This window comes from Tachypleus tridentatus, chromosome 12 (genome assembly GCF_004210375.1).
Source record: "Tachypleus tridentatus isolate NWPU-2018 chromosome 12, ASM421037v1, whole genome shotgun sequence".
NCBI lineage: Eukaryota > Metazoa > Arthropoda > Merostomata > Xiphosura > Limulidae > Tachypleus > Tachypleus tridentatus.
In genome coordinates, this window is record NC_134836.1 from 114,260,500 (window position 1) to 114,283,323 (window position 22,824).

At 34.9% G+C, this 22,824-nt stretch overlaps 1 protein-coding gene across 4 annotated transcripts in view; it reads left to right on the top strand.

The window, feature by feature from the left end:
- Window positions 1–1,139: 1,139 nt before the first annotated feature.
- The window catches only part of LOC143234398 (uncharacterized), a 51,724-nt gene continuing 30,039 nt past the window's right edge, over window positions 1,140–22,824 (top strand). For 2 of the 4 annotated variants that reach the window (XM_076471747.1, XM_076471750.1), the window contains exons 1-6: window positions 1,142–1,440; window positions 9,410–9,912; window positions 12,713–12,854; window positions 13,638–13,907; window positions 17,733–17,923; window positions 22,615–22,693. In XM_076471747.1, the coding sequence (XP_076327862.1) occupies window positions 9,418–9,912; window positions 12,713–12,854; window positions 13,638–13,907; window positions 17,733–17,923; window positions 22,615–22,693 (1,177 nt within the window). In that variant the 5' untranslated portion in view covers window positions 1,142–1,440; window positions 9,410–9,417. Of the gene's footprint in view, window positions 1,441–4,419; window positions 4,678–9,409; window positions 9,913–12,712; window positions 12,855–13,637; window positions 13,908–17,732; window positions 17,924–22,614; window positions 22,694–22,824 lie in introns of those variants that run through there. The other 2 variants (XM_076471749.1, XM_076471748.1) reach the window with 2 other exon arrangements.

A 22,824-nucleotide genomic window follows, 5' to 3' on the forward strand; every position in this document is an offset into this window, starting at 1 on the left:
CCGGGCTTATAACATTGAACCACCAAAGTGGTTCAATAAGAATCCATTTACTTCATAGTTCTCGAGTGAGTACTTCGTTTTATTTTATGTATGATTCATTAAGTTGTACTTACACACATACATATATAATCTCGACATTTATTTGTTCGACAATTGTACTGACAATATTTTGGATTTTCATAACGTCATTAAGCTCCGTTTACGTCTTCACGTAGTCATGTATCTTAATGACACCCCTCTGGTGCAGTTTCCATAACAAAAAAGCTACGTCATAAGTCTTTCGCGTCGAAACCAAAGACCTTCCTTTCTGTTTCTCCATGGACTTTGCATCCGAGATTTGACCAAAATGTCATCCTATGGAATATCATGCATAGAAGTTTCGTTTACCTTCTGCTTGAGGTATGCGACAGTAGAAAATTATATCGCGGTATCAATCTGTGTGCACGAGTCTTATGTCGATTTTCCAAAGGGAGATTCTTCTTGTTTATATTGCATACTGTAACCTGGGGCACGTGGAGGGCTTTCGTCTCTTGCCTTTGTGTTCGTGAATTTTTACCTATTACAAGATGTTGCATTTTGTTTATCACAACTGGAAACGACTTACTGCAAGTCTTTCATTAGATTATCCCGGTACCCCCAATCGATCCATATTTCTTTGTTTTCCAAAGTCATTAAATATAAGAAAAATCGCCGTGCTGGAAGTTCTAAATCACCGATCTCAATATATATTTTTGATTTTAACATCTTGGTGAAAGTGGATGGTAAAAAAGGATTACGTACTAGAACAAGTTGTGAAAAGAAGATACGATTTTGAATTAAGTGTTAATCAATATATAATTATATATATAGTGATAAAAACCAAAAACATAATATTTTATATAATGTGAGTGTGGAATCACTGGAAAAATATTGTGTGTTAACAGTCACAAGAAACAGATAAATTTATACTAAACATTGAGTTAAGGTTTGTATTTAAATAAGGCTTCACGAATTTCATATTTTCACCGAACGCAAAACAATAGAATTTTGTTTGTTGGCTTATTTTAAAGCGTCATTTCCTTTAAGAATCTACTCGTACTTTGGTCGGAAGTGGTCTCACCTTCAAAACTTTTCTATACAGCACGCCTCTGAACCAGGACGTAGCAGTATGAAGACTGTTAAAGCGAGGAAGACATGCTAAGAACACGTAATGCGGCAGCCATATTTGGTTAATAGTTTTTGTGACACATAATATTTCACTTGTCAGTTTGTTTAATTTCCTCCCACCTTCGACTGTTTTAGTGTGGAAACTCTTCGCTATATAACCTGAAATTATTATCGATATTAGTAGTGCACTGTTGTTACCATTAGAAACGTAGTACAACGAAATATAAAATACAAAAAGTGTAAACTGACCAGAGAAACGCTAACATAACGTTGTGTCTTTGAGTCGACATCAAGGTGAGTGTTGTTTGTTTACGAAAACAAAGTGTACATTTCTTTCATTTTTGTGTTAGTTTACTAATGCTCCATTATTTTATTGTATTTCTCTTCAAATACGAAGCTACACTGTGGGCTGTGCCCACTATGATTATTAAACCTTTTTTTTTTGCGTTATAAGTTTTCAGATTTAGTATTGAGCGACTGGGGAGGATATTTGAGTTAGAGGTCTGAACAGATACACTATACACGCGGTATATATTATTATGTCCACCGCTGGTAGAGCGGTATGTCCATGGACTTACAACACTAAACACAGGGAGTCGGCTTCCCTCTGTGGACTCAGCAGATAGCCCGATGTGACTTTGCTATAAGAATACACACACGCATATATAAATGTATTTTACCTTATTTCATGTTTTTATTTGTTTGAAAACTAAAAATAACCTTATGATTGTTCAATTAATGAACATTTACATGTATTCTAATGTTTCATACTACGGGCCGACGTAGGAAAATGAACTAGGCTTAACACTCCACTTTTCCTCTGTGGCTGAGGAAGGAGCTACACTTGCCTTTCTTATTTTCTTAATCAGTAAAATACATGCATCGTGCTAACTAAGCCTAACAATTCGCTTTCGTGATTAGATGTTTGTTTGTGAGATATCGTCGTTTCCTTGAACAAGACGTTTTGCTCCAGTTGATTTCATTTACTCAGATGCTGTATAATGGGTACCAGTGGGTATTTAGAGGTTAACCTCTGATGGCATGGCATCTTCTCAACCAGCAAGATGTGTCAGCCTTTTTTATCTTGGGTTGAACCTTGGATTTATGTCTTTCATGTGCGAAAAGGATTAACTTACTTTTTTAGAATTTTTAGAATAATGATATAAAATGATATTCTGGCAACCAGCCACTTCCTTGATAGGTTTGTAAGAAATAGTAATCACACTAAAAATTAAACAGGATAAACAATGAATGAGACATGTGTTATTCTTTTAATACTTCACGGTGTATTTTGAGAGGAAACTCGTTGTAACTTGTTTTACTATACAATAAAAGTGTCAACTGTCACTTATTTTAAACTGATAGACTATAGGGAAGGCAGCTAGTCAAAAACACCCTTTACCAATTCTTGGGACATTCCTATCTGAATGAATAGCGGGATTTGACTGTCGCTCTTATAATTCACGCTCTCACACGAAAAAGCGGAGGGTGATTTTGTTTGGGAGGGAGTAACGAAATACAAGTACTCAAACATGGAACCATCAAATTGCCTATAGTCTGACGTTAATCTCTGGGCTATGCTCGGCCCGGTCGACATAAAAATCACAGATGATAATGGAAATAATAAAAGTAACATAAATCTTAATCATAAACGCAAGGCTACACAGATCATCTAACTTGATAATTTATCAGGTTAATTGTTCTGCGGATATTATTATATTTCTATAATTAATTACAAATAAATTTTGTGTTTAATTAATAAAATTTATAACAGTACTTGGATACCGTCATGCAGTGATTTCCTCCCAATAGTTACAACAACAGCCAAAACAATCTCTTTGTAACAATCAAAACATAGTCATGCTCAGTGCTAATGAGGAAACAGAGCTTATTAATAATAAAAAACAACAAAAAACATAATAAATGAGCTAGGCCTAACACTCCACTTTTTATTATACAACAAATCAGACTCGTGCTAAGCGGCTGGTGAAACGACTAGGCTTACCACTCCTGTTTTTATTATATCAATAAAACACACAAATATTACTTACGAATTGATAATTGAGCTAATCCTAACATTCCGCTTTTATCAATTAACAAAATTCACATATAATTTCCAGTAGCTGATAAAAGAACTAGGCCTAACTGTTCAGATATTCTTAATCTGAGTGATGTTAAGTATCTCAGGGAAGATTCTTTAATGAATTAAACAACGGTCGAGCGCGGATCTTGTTAAGGCCTTGTTATAAATATATATATATATATAAATATTACCTGGTGAACATCAAGGTGCACATTAACATGAATCATTTTTAACAACACATAGTTGCTCTAAATGCTGCTAAGAAGAAATAACTAAATCAAAAGGTTGAAACGGGATTTGGATCATAGCCAGTTGAATGGTCTGAACTAGAAATGTGTGCTTTTTCCAGATAAATTCAAAATGTATTCAAAATTCTCAGCAACAATTAATGAAAGTTAGTGCGATGTTCAGGGGGTTAACGATATTGTCAACGTACACCATCTACAGTGAAGCACGATGGGAAATCGATACGAGTTTGTGGCTGCATCTCAGATAATCAGCATGACTAAGGATATAGTGAAACAATATCTTGAGGGTACAGAGGCCGTAGAACGCTTACAGCCAAGATGAAAATCCCGATATGAACGCTGTTGAGGTTGTAAGTGCTTATGCATAAAAATGGCTAAAATGAGACCAAACAACTTGGCTGAATTGTGGAAAGTAATGAAGAACAATATTCCAGTATCGTACATTGGTTGATAAACTCGTCTGGTTTGTTTTCAATTTCGCACAAAACTACACGAGGGTTACCTGCGCTAGCCATCCATAATTTTGCAACGTAAGACTAGAGGGAAGGCAGCTAGTCATCGCCACCCACCGTCAACTCTTGGGCTACCCTTTTACCAACGAATAGTGTGATTGACCGTCACATTATATCACCCCCACGCTAGCCTGTAGTAGTAGTAACATTTTTTGATACTAATAGCTCATCCCAGTATTTTAAAATAATGATATTTCTTTAAATACTACAGCTATAGACTGAAGCGATATTTTCACAGAAGTTTTAAATATAACACAAAGGGAAGGTCTTCTTCCTGCTAGTGTTAATTTTTCTTCTCTCGTCTCTTTATTTTCGAATGAATATTTAGCTAATACGTGACGTAAGTTAAGAGATGCCAGCCAATCAAAACCACGCAGAGCAGGAAGTAAGCTCGATTGTCTTGAATTCAAGGGAACTCCACCGACACAGTTCCTTCATGGCTTATATCGGAAATCTTAAACACAAACTTTTCAAAATCCCTAATTATTTTTGGTTGCATAGGAATTTAATGTTTTTCTCCCGCCGTTATCAGACGAGATTGTACTTGGTTTGGTGAAGCAAAAAGCTACGCAGTGAGCTATCTGTGTTCCTCTCACCATAAGTATTGAAGCCCCAGTTTTAGCGTCATAAGCCTGCAGACTTACCAGTGAGCGACAGGGAAGGGGCGACAAGCTCGAGGGAGTAGGGGGTAAAAAAATTTTAAGTTTGTCATTTGGTGTTAGGCTAGCGAAGTTTAAAGAAGGGTTATTGTTTCGTATTAGGGTGTTAATACTCATGTAAATGTTATTGTTTCAGATCAGGATATTATTTTTAAGAAAGATTATTATTGAGAGATATTTTAGTAGTGTCTAAGCAGAAGCCATAGTTACTGGTTAGGATAGGTATCTCTGAAGAAACACGACAGTGGAGGAAATTTTTAATATTTTACAAGAGTTTAGTGTTAAGAACGTGGAAAGTTTCAGTTGTTGGTGTGTGAAATTTATTTAGTTTAGTGTTTAGAACGTGGAAAGCTTCAGTTGTTGGTGTGTGATATTTATTTAGTTTAGTGTTTAGAACGTGGAAAGCTTCAGTTGTTGGTGTGTGAAATTTATTTAGTTTAGTGTTAAGAACGTGGAAAGTTTCAGTTTTATTTAGTTTAGTGTTAAGAGCGTGGAAAGTTTCAGTTGTTGATTTAGTTTAGTGTTTAGAACGTGGAAAGTGGTTGTTGGTGTGTGAATTTATTTAGTTTAGTGTTAAGAACGTGGAAAGTTTAGTGTTAGTTGTTGTTGGTGTGTGAAATTTATTTAGTTTAGTGTTTAGAACGTGGAAAGCTTCAGTTGTTGGTGTGTGAAATTTATTTAGTTTAGTGTTAAGAACGTGGAAAGTTTCAGTTGTTGGTGTGTGAAATTTATTTAGTTTAGTGTTTAGAGCGTGGAAAGTTTCAGTTGTCGGTGTGTGAAATTTATTTAGTTTATATTTAGAACGTGGAAAGCTTCAGTTGTTGGTGTGACAGCTAGTTTGGTGTTTAGAAAGTGGAAAGTTTCAGTTGTCGGTGTGACAGCTAGTTTGGTGTTTAGAACGTGGAACGTTTCAGTTGTCGGTGTATGACATTTAGTAGGTTTAATGTTGTGAGAAACGGATGTGCACATGATCATAGATAAATATAGAAACACACAACAGATATACATTCAAGAGACAATGAGTAATAACTAGTGTATGCTGGATATAGTTATAGTAGAAAATATTATCAAATAGAAATAAGAGCAAGTGAGTTGTACAATGTACTAATGTTCTATATGTGAGCTGTTCGCCTTACACGGATCATTTTGTTTTCATGTTGCCTTATAGTTTAACAATATGTGATTGTAAGATATTGTTTCAAGCACACACCCCACAATGTGGTCAAGATGTTTGGACACCACTTGCCCTCGAGTTTATACTCTGTGCCAAACCATGGTGGCAAGTATTCCATCAGCCTATTTAATGCCAAAATATCGTTTCATCAGTTTTGCTGTATGCTTGGGACATTGTTCTTTTGCTGAAAGACGAGTCACTGCGTGATGATTCGTGTTCCAGAGGGAATAGCATGATGGATCATATTCTTGATGTACCTGTTATCAGTCAAGGTGCCATCAGTTTTGTACAGATTAACGATACCACTGATGCAGACGAGGCCTCAAAGTTGCACTGATTTCCCATCATGCTTTACTGTAAACAATCAGATTGAGTATGACCCTGTTCTCCATTTTGAAATTTCACTTTTCTGTAAACACCTGGCTACGTGGTTAGGACGCTTTACTCGTAATTTGAGGGTTCGAATCCTTCCGTTAAGAACCACTAGAATGTGTTTGTGTATATTTAGGCTTTCTGTTGTGTCCGCAGTGGCAAATTGAGCCCCATATTTTAGGGTTATAAGTGTTAGGATTATAGGGCTCTGAGTGTTACGGGTTTAAATACTCCCATCAAACATACTCGTCCCTTTCTGCCATGGGGGCATTATATGTGACGGCCAATCCTACTATTCGTTGACAAAAGAATTGGCGGTGGGTGATGACAATTAACTGCCTTCCCTCTAGTCTTACACTATTAAATTAGGGACGGTTAGCTCAAATAGCTCTCGTATAGCCTTTACTTAAAGGACGAGCATGTTTCTTGTGAATGAGATTCGAACTCGCGACCTTCATATTGTGAGTCGAGTGCCCTAACCACCTGGCCATGCTGGACCCATTTGCTTTTGTAAGTTCGTGGATAATTTCTTTAACTTTTATCTTAGTTTTTGTCAGCGGAGTCATTGGTGAGAAGTTCAATTCATTTTCGTCTCGTAGGTGTTCAAATATTTTTTGTTCATAAATGTTTCTGCTAATAACTACAAAACTTTTATATTGTACCATTAAATGAATACGACACCCTTACATTGTACCATTAAATTGTTACAACACCTTTACGTTGTACCATTAAATAATGACAACATCTTTATACTGTGCCATTATATGAAATATTTATGAACGTTTTCTTTTACAACTGGAGTTTCGCTAACTACTGACGAATTCAAATACTAGTTGTATAACACGAAACATCTAACATGAACACTGCACTTGAAGCCACGTGCAATGAATAATAAATACAACCACGTGAAGAAGAAAAACGACCAGAATTCACAGAAAGCCACTGCAGGTGTCTAAAGTATTGAGTGACCAACGTTCACATATCATGAGAAAATGACACGTTGTTTTGAAACAGATGAAATCCTCACCGAAACTCGTGTAGGTACTTACGAACTGCTCATTAAAGACTTCCGCATGTGTTGTGGTTTGTTTAATAATATGATTCTATTTTTTTCTCTGTTATTGTCATTTTCATATATCAACCAAAAAATATATCTTTCTGAACGATTATGATTCTTATTAATTGTTGTTTCTTTCTCTCTTGCAAAGGCCAGTAAGTATTATATTTCTATTTATACTTCCATTAGGTTGTTTGAGCTCTTCTCCATGGTAACTGTTTCTCTTCATAAGATTCAGAGCTTTTAGCTATTCCGTTTGTTTAACAGATTTACAGAGGTTGATACGTTATACTAAAATAATTTTGAGTCCTCTCCACGTCATTATAGTCCATATTGTCATGTGTGGTCTATGTGACGATCTTGCATGTTGACATTAATCTAGAAGTGTTGGTTCCTTTGCAAAATAACCAAAGTAAGGTTATCATGTCCATACCATGTCATTCCTTCCTGCTAGTTTTAGTAATCCGTCCAGTGTACAAGTGAAACAGTTTTATAGTGCCCGCTTTAACAGTCCTGTTGCACAGAAATTCAGAGGTGCTGCATCCGCTACCTTGCCAGTGCATCATCATACTGAATAGCATGAATACCCGTTTCACTCTTCAGGTGTTTGAGATATGCGACTGTTGAACAGATACGTCGTAAAACCAGCTTCTGTACATGTGATTTGTGTTGTTTGTCCACCTGGAGATCGTTCATGATTAATTTGTCTAAGACATTTGTGTTACAAGATGTCGCAGTTTGCTTACAATAGCTGGAACACAACTTGTTGCAGGGTTCTTTCTGGATGGTCATGATTTCTCAAGTTGATACTGATTCCTGTATTTTTGTAATGCCAGTAAGTACAAGTGACATCACTGTCGTTGAAATTCTAAATGTCTGAACTCATATTATGATCTTACTATATAGATATTTTGAGTCAGTAAGAACTCTTATATATCTTTTTCAAAAGTGATATAATTTTTACTTATTATTTTTACGACACGTCAACAATGTTAAATTGTTGTTCTGATACATTCCGTTGCACCATGACTTTAAATCGTCTGTGGCTGTAACGTGACTTAACATTTTTTTACCTTGTTGTTAAATAGCCCACTAAATCCTCTATTTTGTTTATTACTTTTCTTCCTACTAATGAAACCTAAAGTTTAATACAGGTTTGAAATCTTCCACTTTTATCCTACTTCTCTAACCGTATTTGTGTTTTGCACCAATGGGAAGCCAGCTAAAGCTAGCTTCTGACGTCTCTCATTTTGAACTATTGACCAATGGGAAGGCAGCCACTCAGCAGCACTCTACCTCTTAGATTTGACTGTCACTTTTATAACGTATGAAAATCTTGAAGTGCAGAAATATTTTATGTATTGCGCGGATTCAAATTCAGTTCAACAGCTCCGGAATTCAGACCTCTAACAGGGAATCGACCCACGCCCTTTGTTTAAGAAACATATTTAATTGTCGGTAACTTTATGGTTGTTTAAGAAGTATCTTTGTAATCTGCTCTTTAGAGAAGGCTTTTTGTTAATATTATATACCTAACAAAATAGGCTTAGTAATGTTCTATATCAGTATAGTATTTATATATATAGAAAACTTTGTGGTTTTTCTAAGCACCAAAAAGAGTCCAACACTTTCTTCATCCCTCAGGCCGAGTGCTTCTAAATGGATCGCGCGACTGATTGTGGATCTGCAGGTTCAATGTTCGTGTCTCGATACTTTAATTTTTTTCTCCTTAATTTAGAAACGTAGGTACGTTATGAAAGAGACGATGAAGATTCTTTTTGTGGTCATAGAAAATAAGAAGAAACGTTGAAAGTGACTGTTGTTGAACAGTTGTACTTTTAGCAACAAACAATCTCACCCTTCAGCCTTGTTTGATGGACGATATTAAAAATATGTGTGTTCTTAGCGATAAGTTTTTTGTTTATTTAATTCAAAACATTGCAATGTTCATGTTGTCACAGTATGGAGATCCTCCATCTAGTATGATAAACGTTTAACATCTTTCCGAATTTAACAACGTACGTTGAATGGTGTTACGCGTTTACTTAAGAAAATCCGTTTAGAAATCACGTATCCCTCAAGCAAAACTACAAGGAATGTCAAGTATCACGAATATTAATAAGTATAATAATTTGAATTCATTTTTGGCTTTGTTTAGCTGTTGTCATGGAGCCTTCCGACGTAACCATCGTCTTCTGCAACGAAGTCCAAGAATGGGATGAATATTTATCGGAATGTTTTCTCCATATCTTGGGTCCGTCCCTTAAAATATCCCATTTGTGTATCGAGTCCCTGTTATTTCCGCTTCCCGAGTGTAGAGCGCAGAATGTAACATTGGCTGAGGTGGTATTAGTTATAATATCTCCCGCTTTCCTGGATTTCTTGGAAAGTAATTCCAGGTCATCCCAGTTGACGAACCTGCTACAACCTTCCAAGACTATTGCTTTGTTTTGCGGGATCAACGAATACGACATAACTTCTCAGCACCAGGTGGCGCTTGTGTCCTTTGATTCATGGATGCGAGTAGTGGTAAGAGAAGAAGACGAAAGATTCGTTCACGAACTTCTCGAAATCATTACTTGTACTTTGCAGCAACGAACAGAAGACAATGAACAATCACAACAGCTACATTTTGAGTTATGGCCTAATGTTGTTCACCAGGTAAGTGCAAGTTTTTTTGGTGAAATTACTTACATTTATACGTTGGTTTAAAACAGTATTTGTGGAACATTTAAGATTATTTTTTTATTTTTTCTTATACAAATACTTAAAATCCAGTAAATCTGTAAACGTTTTTAGTATTTGTATACGTTTTTACTCTGTTTAAATAAGTTTGATATTTTTTTCCCTTTCTTCAATAATATTCGTTTCCTCTGGAATAACACTCCAACTTTTCCAATATTATCCTCACTCTTACGATATCTGCTGCAGCAGCCAATTCATTACGGTGTTGTTGATGTGCTACTTTCAACAAATCGTTTATTTTTCAAGTGCTGTAACGATACCCTTTTGTCACTTTCCTTTCAAGAAAAGTTAAATATCGATTACATTAAAAAACAGTTTTATTTATTCATTTTTGAGTTTAGATTCATTAATAATTCACTTCTATAGTTCTTACACAAGAGAAAAACCAAATGAAGTTCGAATAATTCCATAAAAAATTACCTGAACACTGGACCAGTGAACTGTGTTTTGTTGTCGTTCCTGGTACATGATAAACTCTGTAACTCTTGAGATTTTCATACCCCTTTCTTTTGACTTTTAAGGAGAAGATTTTCTACAACCAGTTTTATCCTACTTCTTTAACTTTGTCGGCGTCTCTGTCTTTTAATGTTCCTTTTGTTAACTCTTTGTTTGGCTTGAATTTCGCCCAAAACTCACGAGGGCTATCTGTGCTAGCCGTCCCTAATTTAGCAGTGTAAGACTAGAGGGAAGGCAGCCAGTCATCACCACCCACCGCCAACTCTTGGATTACTCTTCTACCAACGAATAGTGAGATTGACCGTCACATTATAATGTTACCACAGCTGAAAGGGCGAGCATGTTTGGTGTAACGGGGATTCGAGCCCGCGACCCTCGGATTACGATTTTATATTTGAAGTGTTTGGATAGACTTTTAATTAAGCTATAATGGAACTTCATCTTTTAAATATGACCTGTACCAACTGGCTTAAATAAACTGACAAAATGCTATACACAATATTATTAGATCATCTCAGATTTCACTCACTCCTTTTTACGGATCCTATCTGCAAAACAACCATCAAAAGTGAAGTGCAGATGTTATTACAAAAAAATTCCTTTATTCGACATTACTAAGGGGTGATGTTCGAATTTCAGTGACATATGTGTGTAAAAAATTATAAAAATTAAAACAAGCTTTTTATCAGCAAAATTTCGAGTCATATAACATGCTATAATAGAATTATTTCAGTGAACTGTATGCAAAAAACACATTTTGACGGACAGGTAGCGCTGAAGGCTAACAAGACTTGATTTTCTGGTAACGCTGTTTCTCGCGTAGCATTAGATTGAGAAAAAGGGTGTTACGAACAGATAAAAATCACAATAAAAATATTTTGCGTATTTTCATAGTTCACGGAAGTTGGGTTTATTTAGATTATTAACACAATAAAAATACGAAAATCAATGCCATTTTCAATTTGATATTTGATATTTAAGGCGATGCAGTTGCACGTGCGAGCAGCATTAATGACATGTTTAATAACAGGTAATGTAAATGAAGACTTTACAAAATATAGATAGCATTGTGTTTGAGATATGTATTCTATTTACTGAAAGTTGTAATCTTTATCAGTTTAGAACAATAGTTTCTTGAGTGTAAAAGATATTTCATAATTAACAATTCTACAGGTCTGGAGATATTGTCCAATTAACATATATATGAGTCGAGACATATTTTTTTAATTAACAGTTTTATGGACCTATATGTATTGTTTAATTAACAGTTTTACGGGTATATATGTATTGTTTAATTAACAGTTTTACGGGTATATATGTATTGTTTAATTAACTGTTTTACGGATACATATGTATTGTTTAATTAACAGTTTTACGGGTATATATGTATTGTTTAATTAACAGTTTTACGGGTATATATGTATTGTTTAATTAACAGTTTTACGGGTATATATGTATTGTTTAATTAACAGTTTTATGGACCTATATGTATTGTTTAATTAACAGTTTTACGGGTATATATGTATTGTTTAATTAACAGTTTTATGGACCTATATGTATTGTTTAATTAACAGTTTTACGGGTATATATGTATTGTTTAATTAACAGTTTTACGGGTATATATGTATTGTTTACTTAACAGTTTTACGGGTATATATGTATTGTTTAATTAACAGTTTTACGGGTATACATGTATTGTTTAATTAACAGTTTTACGGGTATACATGTATTGTTTAATTAACTGTTTTACGGGTATATATGTATTGTTTAATTAACAGTTTTATGGACCTATATGTATTGTTTAATTAACAGTTTTACGGGTATATATGTATTGTTTAATGAACAGTTTTATGGACCTATATGTATTGTTTAATTAACAGTTTTACGGGTATATATGTATTGTTTAATTAACAGTTTTACGGGTATATATGTATTGTTTACTTAACAGTTTTACGGGTATATATGTATTGTTTAATTAACAGTTTTACGGGTATATATGTATTGTTTAATTAACAGTTTTACGGGTATATATGTATTGTTTAATGAACAGTTTTATGGACCTATATGTATTGTTTAATTAACTGTTTTACGGGTATACATGTATTGTTTAATTAACAGTTTTACAGGTCTATGTGTATTGTTTAATTAACAGTTTTACAGGTCTATGTGTATTGTTTAATTAACAATTCTAAGTTCTGTGGGTTTTAAGGTATTGTTGAACAGATTGAAAACATTGTTTAATTGACGAGTTTTTTTGTAGTGGTCTAGAAGAGTCCTGGTAATTTTAGACATTCCCACAGAAGATCATCAGAAGCTCCGAATTATTTTGGAGAAAGAAGAAGAACAAACAGAAGTGGAAACAACTCGTCAAAATCCTTTCACATTTCATTTTCTTGTTCCAGGTCAGAAACTGTAGTGAAAAGTATCATTATTGTAACCCTATAGTGTGATACAATTATAAATTTCATACGTAGTTAGCGTTACTTCCAATTCCTCCAATAATAAAATAAATTTTAATGGGTTACCTCTTTCCAATCATATTAGGGTTAACTTTAAAGTAAAACGATGGATATAGAAAAAACTAAAACCAAAATCTGAAAAACAAAATAAGTATGGTTATATTATTGCGTTTTTTAGTTTTTTCTACTTTATCACACATGTTTTCACAATCACTTGAATTACACAATTACAAAATCTGAGGACAAAATTCCATTCTATAATTTAAAAAAAATCTAACTTTAGAGCTTTCCGAATGTACATTTCAGTTTTCAGTGCTCACAGTTTCTATAGCATCGATTGTCTGAGTGAAAACTACTACAATTTGTGTGTCCTTAGGTAAGACGTACTCAATTCTTTCTTTAATGTTACATTTGTTAATAGCATTCGTTAGAATATCTGTTTGCTATAATTTTTAAATATTATATGTTTATTAGAGAGCTTATTTTGCAGTGTTAGCTTAGAATATAGGTTTAAGATTACCTTCAATATCCTAATCTGGCAGAATCTTGTGAGATGTCATTAGGATTACGGCCGAAAATGTTGCTAGTAGCGAACTTACTCACCTGAGGCATTCTAGTATTAGTAGGTAAGAAGAGTATATTTAAAAATTACTATGTAGAATTTTAAGTTATGATACAGGAAGGTAGAGGGCTCTGATCAGAGGTTAATTTTCAGTATCATTTCAGATTCATTCCTCGTCACGTCCGCAGAGATAACGGTGAGCATTTATTGCAGAGATTGCTATCTTAGTGAGAAAACTTTACAGTGCAAACCGCCTATGACTCAACTGCACGAGCTCTTACACAATGTAGTTTCACCCTATGAACTATTACGTCAAAGTCTTAGCGCCACTACGTCCGAAGAGGTTGACCACAGTTTGGCCCAAAGTTTCAAAGTGAACTTACCTTCAGAAAGATTTGACCTACTGAAACCCGCTATAGAGTCCAAGCTTAAAAGTAAGTCCTCACTTCAGTATTAAATGGGCCCGGCATGACCAAGTGGTTAGGGGCGCTCGACTCGTAACCTCAAGGTTGCGGATTCGAATCTCCATCATACCAAACATGCTCGCCCTTTCAATTATGGGAGCGTTTATAATATTACGCTCAGTCCCACTACTAGTTGGTAAAGGAGTAGTCCAAGAGTTGATGGTAAGTTGTTACGACTGGTTACTTTTCCTCTAGTCTTACGCTGCTAAATTAGGAACGGCTAGCGCGGATAACTTTGCGCGAAATTTAAAACCACCAAACAAACACTCTTAAATTTATCTTGTCGGCTGTTGGTTCCGGTTTAAACAAACTTCATTTTTGTGTAATGTTGATATTATATTTTCGCTTTATTACAAAAATAAAATAGTAATATTCAGATCAAGAAGTGAGTCTCATCATTTCTGAGATATTTTAAACTATTAATCAGCCACTCAGTATAGGAATGCAACATATCATGAGGGTGGGGATCCTCAAGCTATTATAATAATACTCAATTTTGTCTGCCCTAAAAGTGGGTGCACCCTCTACTATCTAAATACGCACATGCGTATACTTCAGTAGACATTTTGTATAACAACTTATTTTGTTAAGAGTTTATGAAAGTTTTTTAATAGGTTTAAAATTAGATTGTAGAATAACATCATAAATTTATTTATTGATAGTATTAATTACGGAAAAAATATCCATAATTAAACGAAAGCAAAAAACCTACACATGTTACAATGTCAATTTATCTCCTTATCAAACATAGGCCGTACTTAATAAAGGCTTACATAATCTTAGGCCTAAGACTAATGGACTTAAGAGATTTCAGGGTCTGCAATTACAATTCATTTGTGTTATTCTAAAAATACGGTATTTAGTACTAATTAAACTAAAACATGTACATATTACAATGTGAATTTATTTCCTTATCGAATATAGGCCGTATTTAATAAAGGATTAACTAATCTTAGGCCTATGACAAGTGATCTTATAGATTTCGGTGCCTGCGACTAGAATCCATTTGTATTATTCTAGAAATCTTGTATTTAAAAAGAAAGTGGTGTTGCAATAAGGATAGTAATTTTATTGCTTGTAATTTGGCCCTCTTGTGGCAGAGCGGTATGTCGTTTAAAACTGGGCTTCAATAGCCGTGGTGGGCAAAACACAGATAGCCCATTGTGTAGCTTTTGCTTAATTCAAAACAACAATTGCAGTATATGTTTTGCGGATCTCTGCTGGTTTTTAATACCATCGATGCTAATTACTATACGATAAGTTGCTTTTTACTTCGTAAAAACATTTACAATGTTCAAACCCAGTTGTGTGGTTATTGCATGTTGTTTGGTTTGTTCTGAATTTCGCGTAAGGCTATAGGCGGGCTATCTTCGCTAGCCGTCCCTAATTTAGCAGTTTAAGGCTAAAGAGAAGGCAGCTAGCCATCACTATCCATTACGAACTCTTGGGCTACTCTTTTACCAACAAATAGTGAAATTGAGCGTATCATTATTATGCCCCCACGACTGAATGGGCGAGCATGTTTGGTATGACGGGGATTCTAACCCAAGACTCTAAGATTACGAGTCGCGTGCCTTAGCCACTTGGCCATGCTAGGCCTACATGTTGTCGTAGTACGAAATATGGTGGCATTCTACGCTGTTCACGTTTTTACTAAAAAAAAAGATGCTTGAAATAAACGTATAAGAATGTTATTTCGTTGTAGATGGTTTTTAATAGCATTGTGTATTATCCATGTTTTTATCTGAAAATAATTTGTAAAACCTTACCTGCCAAACTGAGATAAAAACCTATCTGTCATTTGTTTCTGTTTAGACAGAAGGTTACTCGATATTTGTGCACCGACCAAATATTTTCATAAATGTTTTCAAAATGATAACAAAATCCACATTTTAACGGAAAATAGTTTTGGAAATTTCATTATTATTTCATTAATAATTCCAGTAATTTCAAAAAAATTCTGCAAATATTCCAAGTTTTATTTGTTTGTTGAATTTCTTACAAAGCTACTTGACGGTTACCCTTATGCTAGATCTCTCTAATTTAGAAGCAATAGATCGGAGGGATGACAGCTAGCCAACATCACCAATCATCAACGAATATTGGGATTAACCATCACGTTGTAATGTCCCCATGGCTGAAAGAGCGCGAATTCCCGGTGATAGGAATTGGAATCCACGCCTCATGTATAAGTTTCCTTAAACTACAGGGTGTTCGGAAAGTCACTGCGCACTTATATATTTATTAACAGACAAAACTGCACAGTGACTTTCCGAAGATCCTGTATTTCCCGTTAAAAGATGGTAATTTGTAAAATGTCCTTTAAAATGGACTGCTGGTACTTTCTTATATTTCTGCTTATGTTTCTTTTTTTTTAGCACTAGAAGGTTGTTGCTATTCTGTTATTAAGCATAAACGCAAACGCAAACTAACGTGGCAGGGGTTTAGTTTAGAGAGAGAGAAATCGTAAGAATTTTCTCTCCAACTGGGGTGTTCAGGAACGTTGTGGTTCTTCTTCGTCCCCTTTCGTGAAAGGTTATTAGGTTTAGTTTTTTTTATTAAATAATTTTTGACTGTTTTTTTGTGTGTGTGAAGGAGGTCACCCTTAATGTTATCCTAGACCGAGGCAAAGGCAGCATGGGAGAGAATGGCCAGGTCCCGTCCCGAAAGGCAGAAGTCAAAGTAAATATGAACATGAACTCAAACGACCCGAATCAGGGTCTGGCAATAAAATTGCTTGGGCTGGGATCTAAAAATCCAATGCCTAAGTTTTTGCTGGGGGGGGGGGGAAACGGGAGTGCCCCGAGAAAACCCACTTTCACAGGACAGGCGCCGAAAGTTTTGCCTGTCGTGTGCCCGATATCTGAAAAAGAGAATACATATTATTAACATGAGTTTAATTCTTTAGATACTTTGTTGTGTAATTTTGATTCTTGAAATATGTTGTAAGGTGAAATGTATTTTGTTGGTGCACTAGTTAATTTGTATAGTGATGCCGTTAGTTTGTTTCTGTTTTCTGCTTTTAGATAATATTTGTGTGATATTTCCGTTAGTCTATTTCTTAGTGTTGGTAAGTTACTGATTTGATGTACATAATTTACTGACGTGAATGATGGTAGACTGAATGCAGATCTTAGTTTTCTGTTCTGTTGAACTTGGATTTTCTGGAGTGTGTTGTTTGACATATTGTATGTTACTTGACATCCATACTCTATTAGTGGACGGATGTAAGCCTTGTATATTTGGATAATGGTGTTTGGTGAACATTTCGATTGTCTACTGGTTAGAGTCATTAGATGTGAAATCCGTTTTCTAATTGATGAGTGTATATTGTTAACATATTTTTTTCCATGTTAGTTTTGTGTCGAAAGTGATGCCAAGGAATGTGATGTTTATTATGCATAAAACTAAACAAAGGGCTATTTATGTTCTGCCCACAACAGGTATGGAAACCAGGTTTTCAGTAATACATGTCCGCAGATAATATCAGTATTTCACTGGAGGCCAGTAGACGATCCTATATATGCTCTGCCTACCATGTGTATCAAAACCCGGTTTCTGGGAGTTTAAGTTTCTAGACAATACCACTAGTTGAGCTTTGTCATGTACGTAGCATACATTTAACAAAAACCCTATAATCGTATTTCGATATATTTTGAAAATATATAATGTTTAGCTGATGAATGGCTGCCTTTGGTTCTAAATTTAAGGTGTGTGTGTGTTGTTTGTTTTTTAACAATTCATATTTAGATACACGTAAGTGAGATCCGCCATATTGTTTCTTTCCACTGAAAGGTGATGACGAACTTCCAACTTTGCTTCACTTTGCTGCTCGTTATGGATTGAAAGAGTTAACTTCGGTCCTTGTGGAATCTCCTGGAGCCGAGAAAGCTTGTTGCTTGTTTAACGGCCGAGGACTTCTTCCTGACCACATGGCTCGCCTGGAGGGACACAATGAGATCGCTGATATTTTGGAGTCGTTTAAAGTAAGTATTTCACGATACGTCCCACGTGTTTATGTGGAAATATTGTAGTTTAGAGGTATTTACTATTTAATTCTAAGCCACATTCAAAGAGTATTGGCGCAAGAAACAATACGTTTTATTGTGGGTTTTTATCAGTAACTTGTAGTGAAAATTAATTCCTGTTATCACTAATGGTAAGGCAGTCTCTATTATCGCTCTGCAATGATAATACCCCGTTATACGTCTACCCAAATATTGATTCATACTTTCGGGTCCAAATATTTCAGCCATTGAGATTGTGAGCAACCATTTGAGTCATTTAGCAAAAAATAAACAGTAACGAACTAAAATGTTATATTGATGATTAGTTATGAAAAATAATTAAGTATTTGGACAAAATCATGACAAACCTAAATACGAAGAATATCCCAATTGTTTCACATGTACGTATACATTTATTTTGTTGTTTTCCTCTGTGTTTTTATTTATTTATTCTAACGATTATCAGGTACAGTGTGTAGAAGATAATTCGTGGTAAATGGTCTAAAAGATCCAAACCATTTCAGTCATCTATTTCGATCTGTGAGACTTTGACAGATAATGTATTGTTACCATTAAGTTAATCCTATAAGATTTTTTACGAATTGAAGGATTTGATAGAGAATGTATCCTTGTGACTGAACCAATCGTATGTGATATTTACGAATTGAAGGACCTTGATAAACTGTGTACTGTTATCACTAAACTAATCCTATAAGATTTTTTACGAATTGAAGAACTTTGCACCAATCTTATATGATACTTACGAATTAAAAGACTGTGATGCACAGTGTATCTTTGTCTCTGAACCAGTCTTATGTGCTTTACAAACTGAAGGACTTTGATAGATAGTGTACTGTCATCACTAAACTAATCCTACGATTTAAAGGATTTTGATAGATAATGTATTCTTGTTTCTGAACTAATCCTAGGGCTCCCCAATGACTCAGCAGTAAGTTTGCAGGCTCATGATGCTAAAAACCTATTTAGTAAACTGCTATAACATTTATTAAGGTTGAACTTATTCGGTAAGATACTGTAACATTTATTAAGGTTGAACTTATTCAGTAAACTGCTGTAACATTTATTAAGGTTGAACTTATTCGGTAAGATACTGTAACATTTATTAAGGTTGAACTTATTCGAAGATAAACATTTATTAAGATACTGTAACATTTATTAAGGTTGAACTTATTCGATAAGATACTGTAACATTTATTAAGGTTGAACTTATTCAGTAAACTACTGTAACATTTATTAAGATTGAACTTATTCAGTAAACTGCTGTAACATTTATTAAGGTTGAACTTATTCGGTAAGATACTGTAACATTTATTAAGGTTGAACTTATTCGATAAGATACTGTAACATTTATTAAGGTTGAACTTATTCAGTAAACTACTGTAACATTTATTAAGATTGAACTTATTCAGTAAGCTACTGTAACATTTATTGAGGTTGAACTTATTTAGCAAACTACTGTAACGTTTATTAAGCCTGGACGTATTCAGAACGTACCACTTTATCCTACAAACCCTCGTTCTGTAAGCTACGTGAGGGTAATCTGTGCTTAACCTGTTCTCACTTTCGAATTAATGGAATAAACAGAAGGCAGCTCTGGCCAGTATTATCTCCAGCCAACTCTTGATCTATGTTTTACACCGAATAGTGTAGTTTGGCCATTGATTTTATGGTGCATGCATGGTTCCAAAGTATGGAGTGTTTTGTTTTTTCGGGCAATGGAAGGTAAACCATAAACCCACAGGCTTCATGGTCCGAAAAAGTTAATCACTAGACCACGATTGACCAATATTCTGATATGAACTTGTGAAACAGATACACACACATATATTAATTAGATGCGCTTTCCTGAGTCTTCGTGAGTGATCTATTTCAAGAGTTAATAAAGCCATAATCAAGGGTAATAAATATCTTTCCTTTTTGTTTTTCAAGTTCACGTGTCATGCTGTGTTGTAGCTTACAGAGAACAGAATTCTTCTCGTGATTCATGGCGTGCACGCCTTTGCTGACGTCACGAAAGCACAAATTACAACATTAAGCATCGCTTTTGTGATGTCATTTTATTGCTTACCGACTAACGTACAGATAACACACTACTGTATGTTAGTACAAGTGGTTGAAACAGATGTCCCCGAAAAGAAAAATAACACATAATACGACTTGAAATATAGGATACTGTAAATATAGATTATTATAAATATAGAATTTTGCAAATATTTCTTCGTTTTAATGCATGAACCTTTAGCACTTTTAACTATCATTACTTTATCAATTTCCCATTTTTATTGTATGAGCTTAAAAGTAAGTTTCCATGCTCAATGTATCAAGGCGCTGCTGTAAGAATTAGCAACGTCAAGGATAACGGAACTGGAACAATCCCTTTACTATTTAGATCAGTGTGAATTCAGATAAAAAAAGTATATTTTAATCTGTTCTAAAATAACTCGGTATGATAATAAAGTTAGAGAGAAACGGCGTTTTAACTTCAGGTAATTATAAGACAGCTTTTATTAAAACCGTCGTTTCGGTTTTGATGCTTCTTCGGGTCAAGTACTTGAAACAGTTTGCTTGATTTGTTTTGAATTTTGCGCAAAACTACACGAGGACTATCTGTGCTAGCCGTCCCTAATTTAGCAGTGTAGGACTAGAAGGAAGGCAGCTAGTCATTACCACCCACTGCCAACTCTTGGGCTACTCTTTTACCAATGAATAGTGGGATTGACTGTCACATTATAACACCCCCACAGCTGAAAGGGAGAGCATGTTTGTTGTGACGGGAATTCGAACCCGCGACCCTCAGGTTACGAGTCGAGTGCCTTGACCACGAGGCTATGCCAGGTCTAAAACAGTTTGTAGTTGAGCGCCAAGGTTCACAATAAGCTATCTGTTCTCTGCCCCTCTTGTGTTTCGAAACCCAATTTTTAACGTTATAAGCAAAGTGAATGAAGCGTGAGTGTGTATTTTCTTATAGCAAAACCACATTGGGCTATCTGCTGTATCCACCAAGGGGAATCGAACCGTTGATTCTAGTATTGTAAATCTAAAGAGTTCCCGCTGTCCCACCGAGGGAGGGGGAGATTGAAAAACAGACGTTTAATTTTACAAAAATAAAAACAACAAATACCCCCCCCCTACACCATTAAATTACAGTTTAGGCTTTCGAAACCTGCTATAAAAGTTTCTAGATTTAAAGTATATTCGTATAACATTGCTTTTAGGCACTTTCTATTTTGTACTTTCCGTAACGCCCTATGATATGTATCATGTGACTCGTGTATGATGTAAGGTCCCCTGTGTGTTATTTGGTTATTTTTCGCGTCATGCAATGTTTTCCACATTCGATCGCCTTCAAGTGGCGTTGGTTATATCTTTTGAAGACATTTATTTAGTAGAAACAGTTTTTGTTTGGTTAACATAAGAAAGTTTTTGATCTTAAACAGTTTTAATTTTTGTCTTTATACAGACTTTCTCTCCTTTTTTGTTCGTTCGTAAGGCTTATCTATACAGTGGGTTATCTAAATGCGTCTGGCGCTATTGAAGCACTACTTCTCAAGTTTATCACTGAACTGGGGGGAACTAGCCCTCCTAGAATTAATACTTCTGTGTGGTCTATGGTGAAACTACGAAGCTGACCATTTAAGTTCATCGTCCATATTAAAATATGTAAATAACTTCATCATCCGTACTATAATATGTAAATTCATAGACTATCATTTCTTAAACCAAATTTTTTCGAGTGTGAAATGGAAATTGTCACACTTACAGTTTTCACTACAACGTTTTCATCAAAATTTTGATACAATTTAGTCACAATCTATTACTATAATTCATGCTAATTTTTTTAGTGTTTTTAATGTCTTCAAAACGTGGCACATTTAGAATATAAATAACACTAATAGTATTTGTTTTTAGTGCGTGAAAGTTTCGTTGCATGATATAAACATGTGTTTTTGTTACTATTATCATAGCTAATGTTATTTCCATATCCTTAGTGTCTCATCCACCTATTACTAAAAAATCACCCAGAATAGCTAGTCAAGAAATGGGATTGTCCAAAAACTTGGCGATCTTTTAATCTTTCGTTTGTTTGTTGTTAAGCAAACAACAACACCATGGGCTATCTATGTTGTGCCCACTATGGGTATCGAAACATTGTTTTTGCGCTATAAGCCTTTAAACTTACCGCTAAGTCACTGAGGAGGGGAATTTTTAATCTCGGTAAAGTATGCGTTCGTATTACTATCGTATCCAAACACACCTGTTAAAATGTTGAATTTTAGGTATGCGCACATTACGACACACGTGTTAAATTGTTGGTTTTGAGGTATGTCGACATTTCAACACACATCGTATTGTTGCATTTGGGGTATTGTTGCATGCCAACACACGTCTCAAGTTGTTGGTTTTGAGGTACGGCTGCATTTCAACAAACGTCATATAGTTGGTTCTAAGATGTGATTGCATTTCAACACACATGTGAAATTGTTAGTTTTGAGGTATGACCGTATTTTTCTACACACATGTCACATTGTTGGTTTTAGGGTATGAATGTATTTCAACAGAGATGTCAGGTTGTTGATAATCATCAGATACATTTGTTTTAAAGTGAACTACTTAACCTTAGATCAAACCTGTTTTATTAAACTTTCTAGGAGAGTCTTGAACAAAAAGACCCAATGTCACCTGGTTGCAGTCGTGAGAAGGCACCGACCAAGAAACGGAATACTTATAGTAAGCGAAATCTTAATTGTATTCGTTTAACAGATAACAACATGCTTAGTAATGAGCTCACTGCTAAGTAATTATTATTATTAATGGTATTAATATACAATATTCTTATTGACGATTTGATACGTATCTTG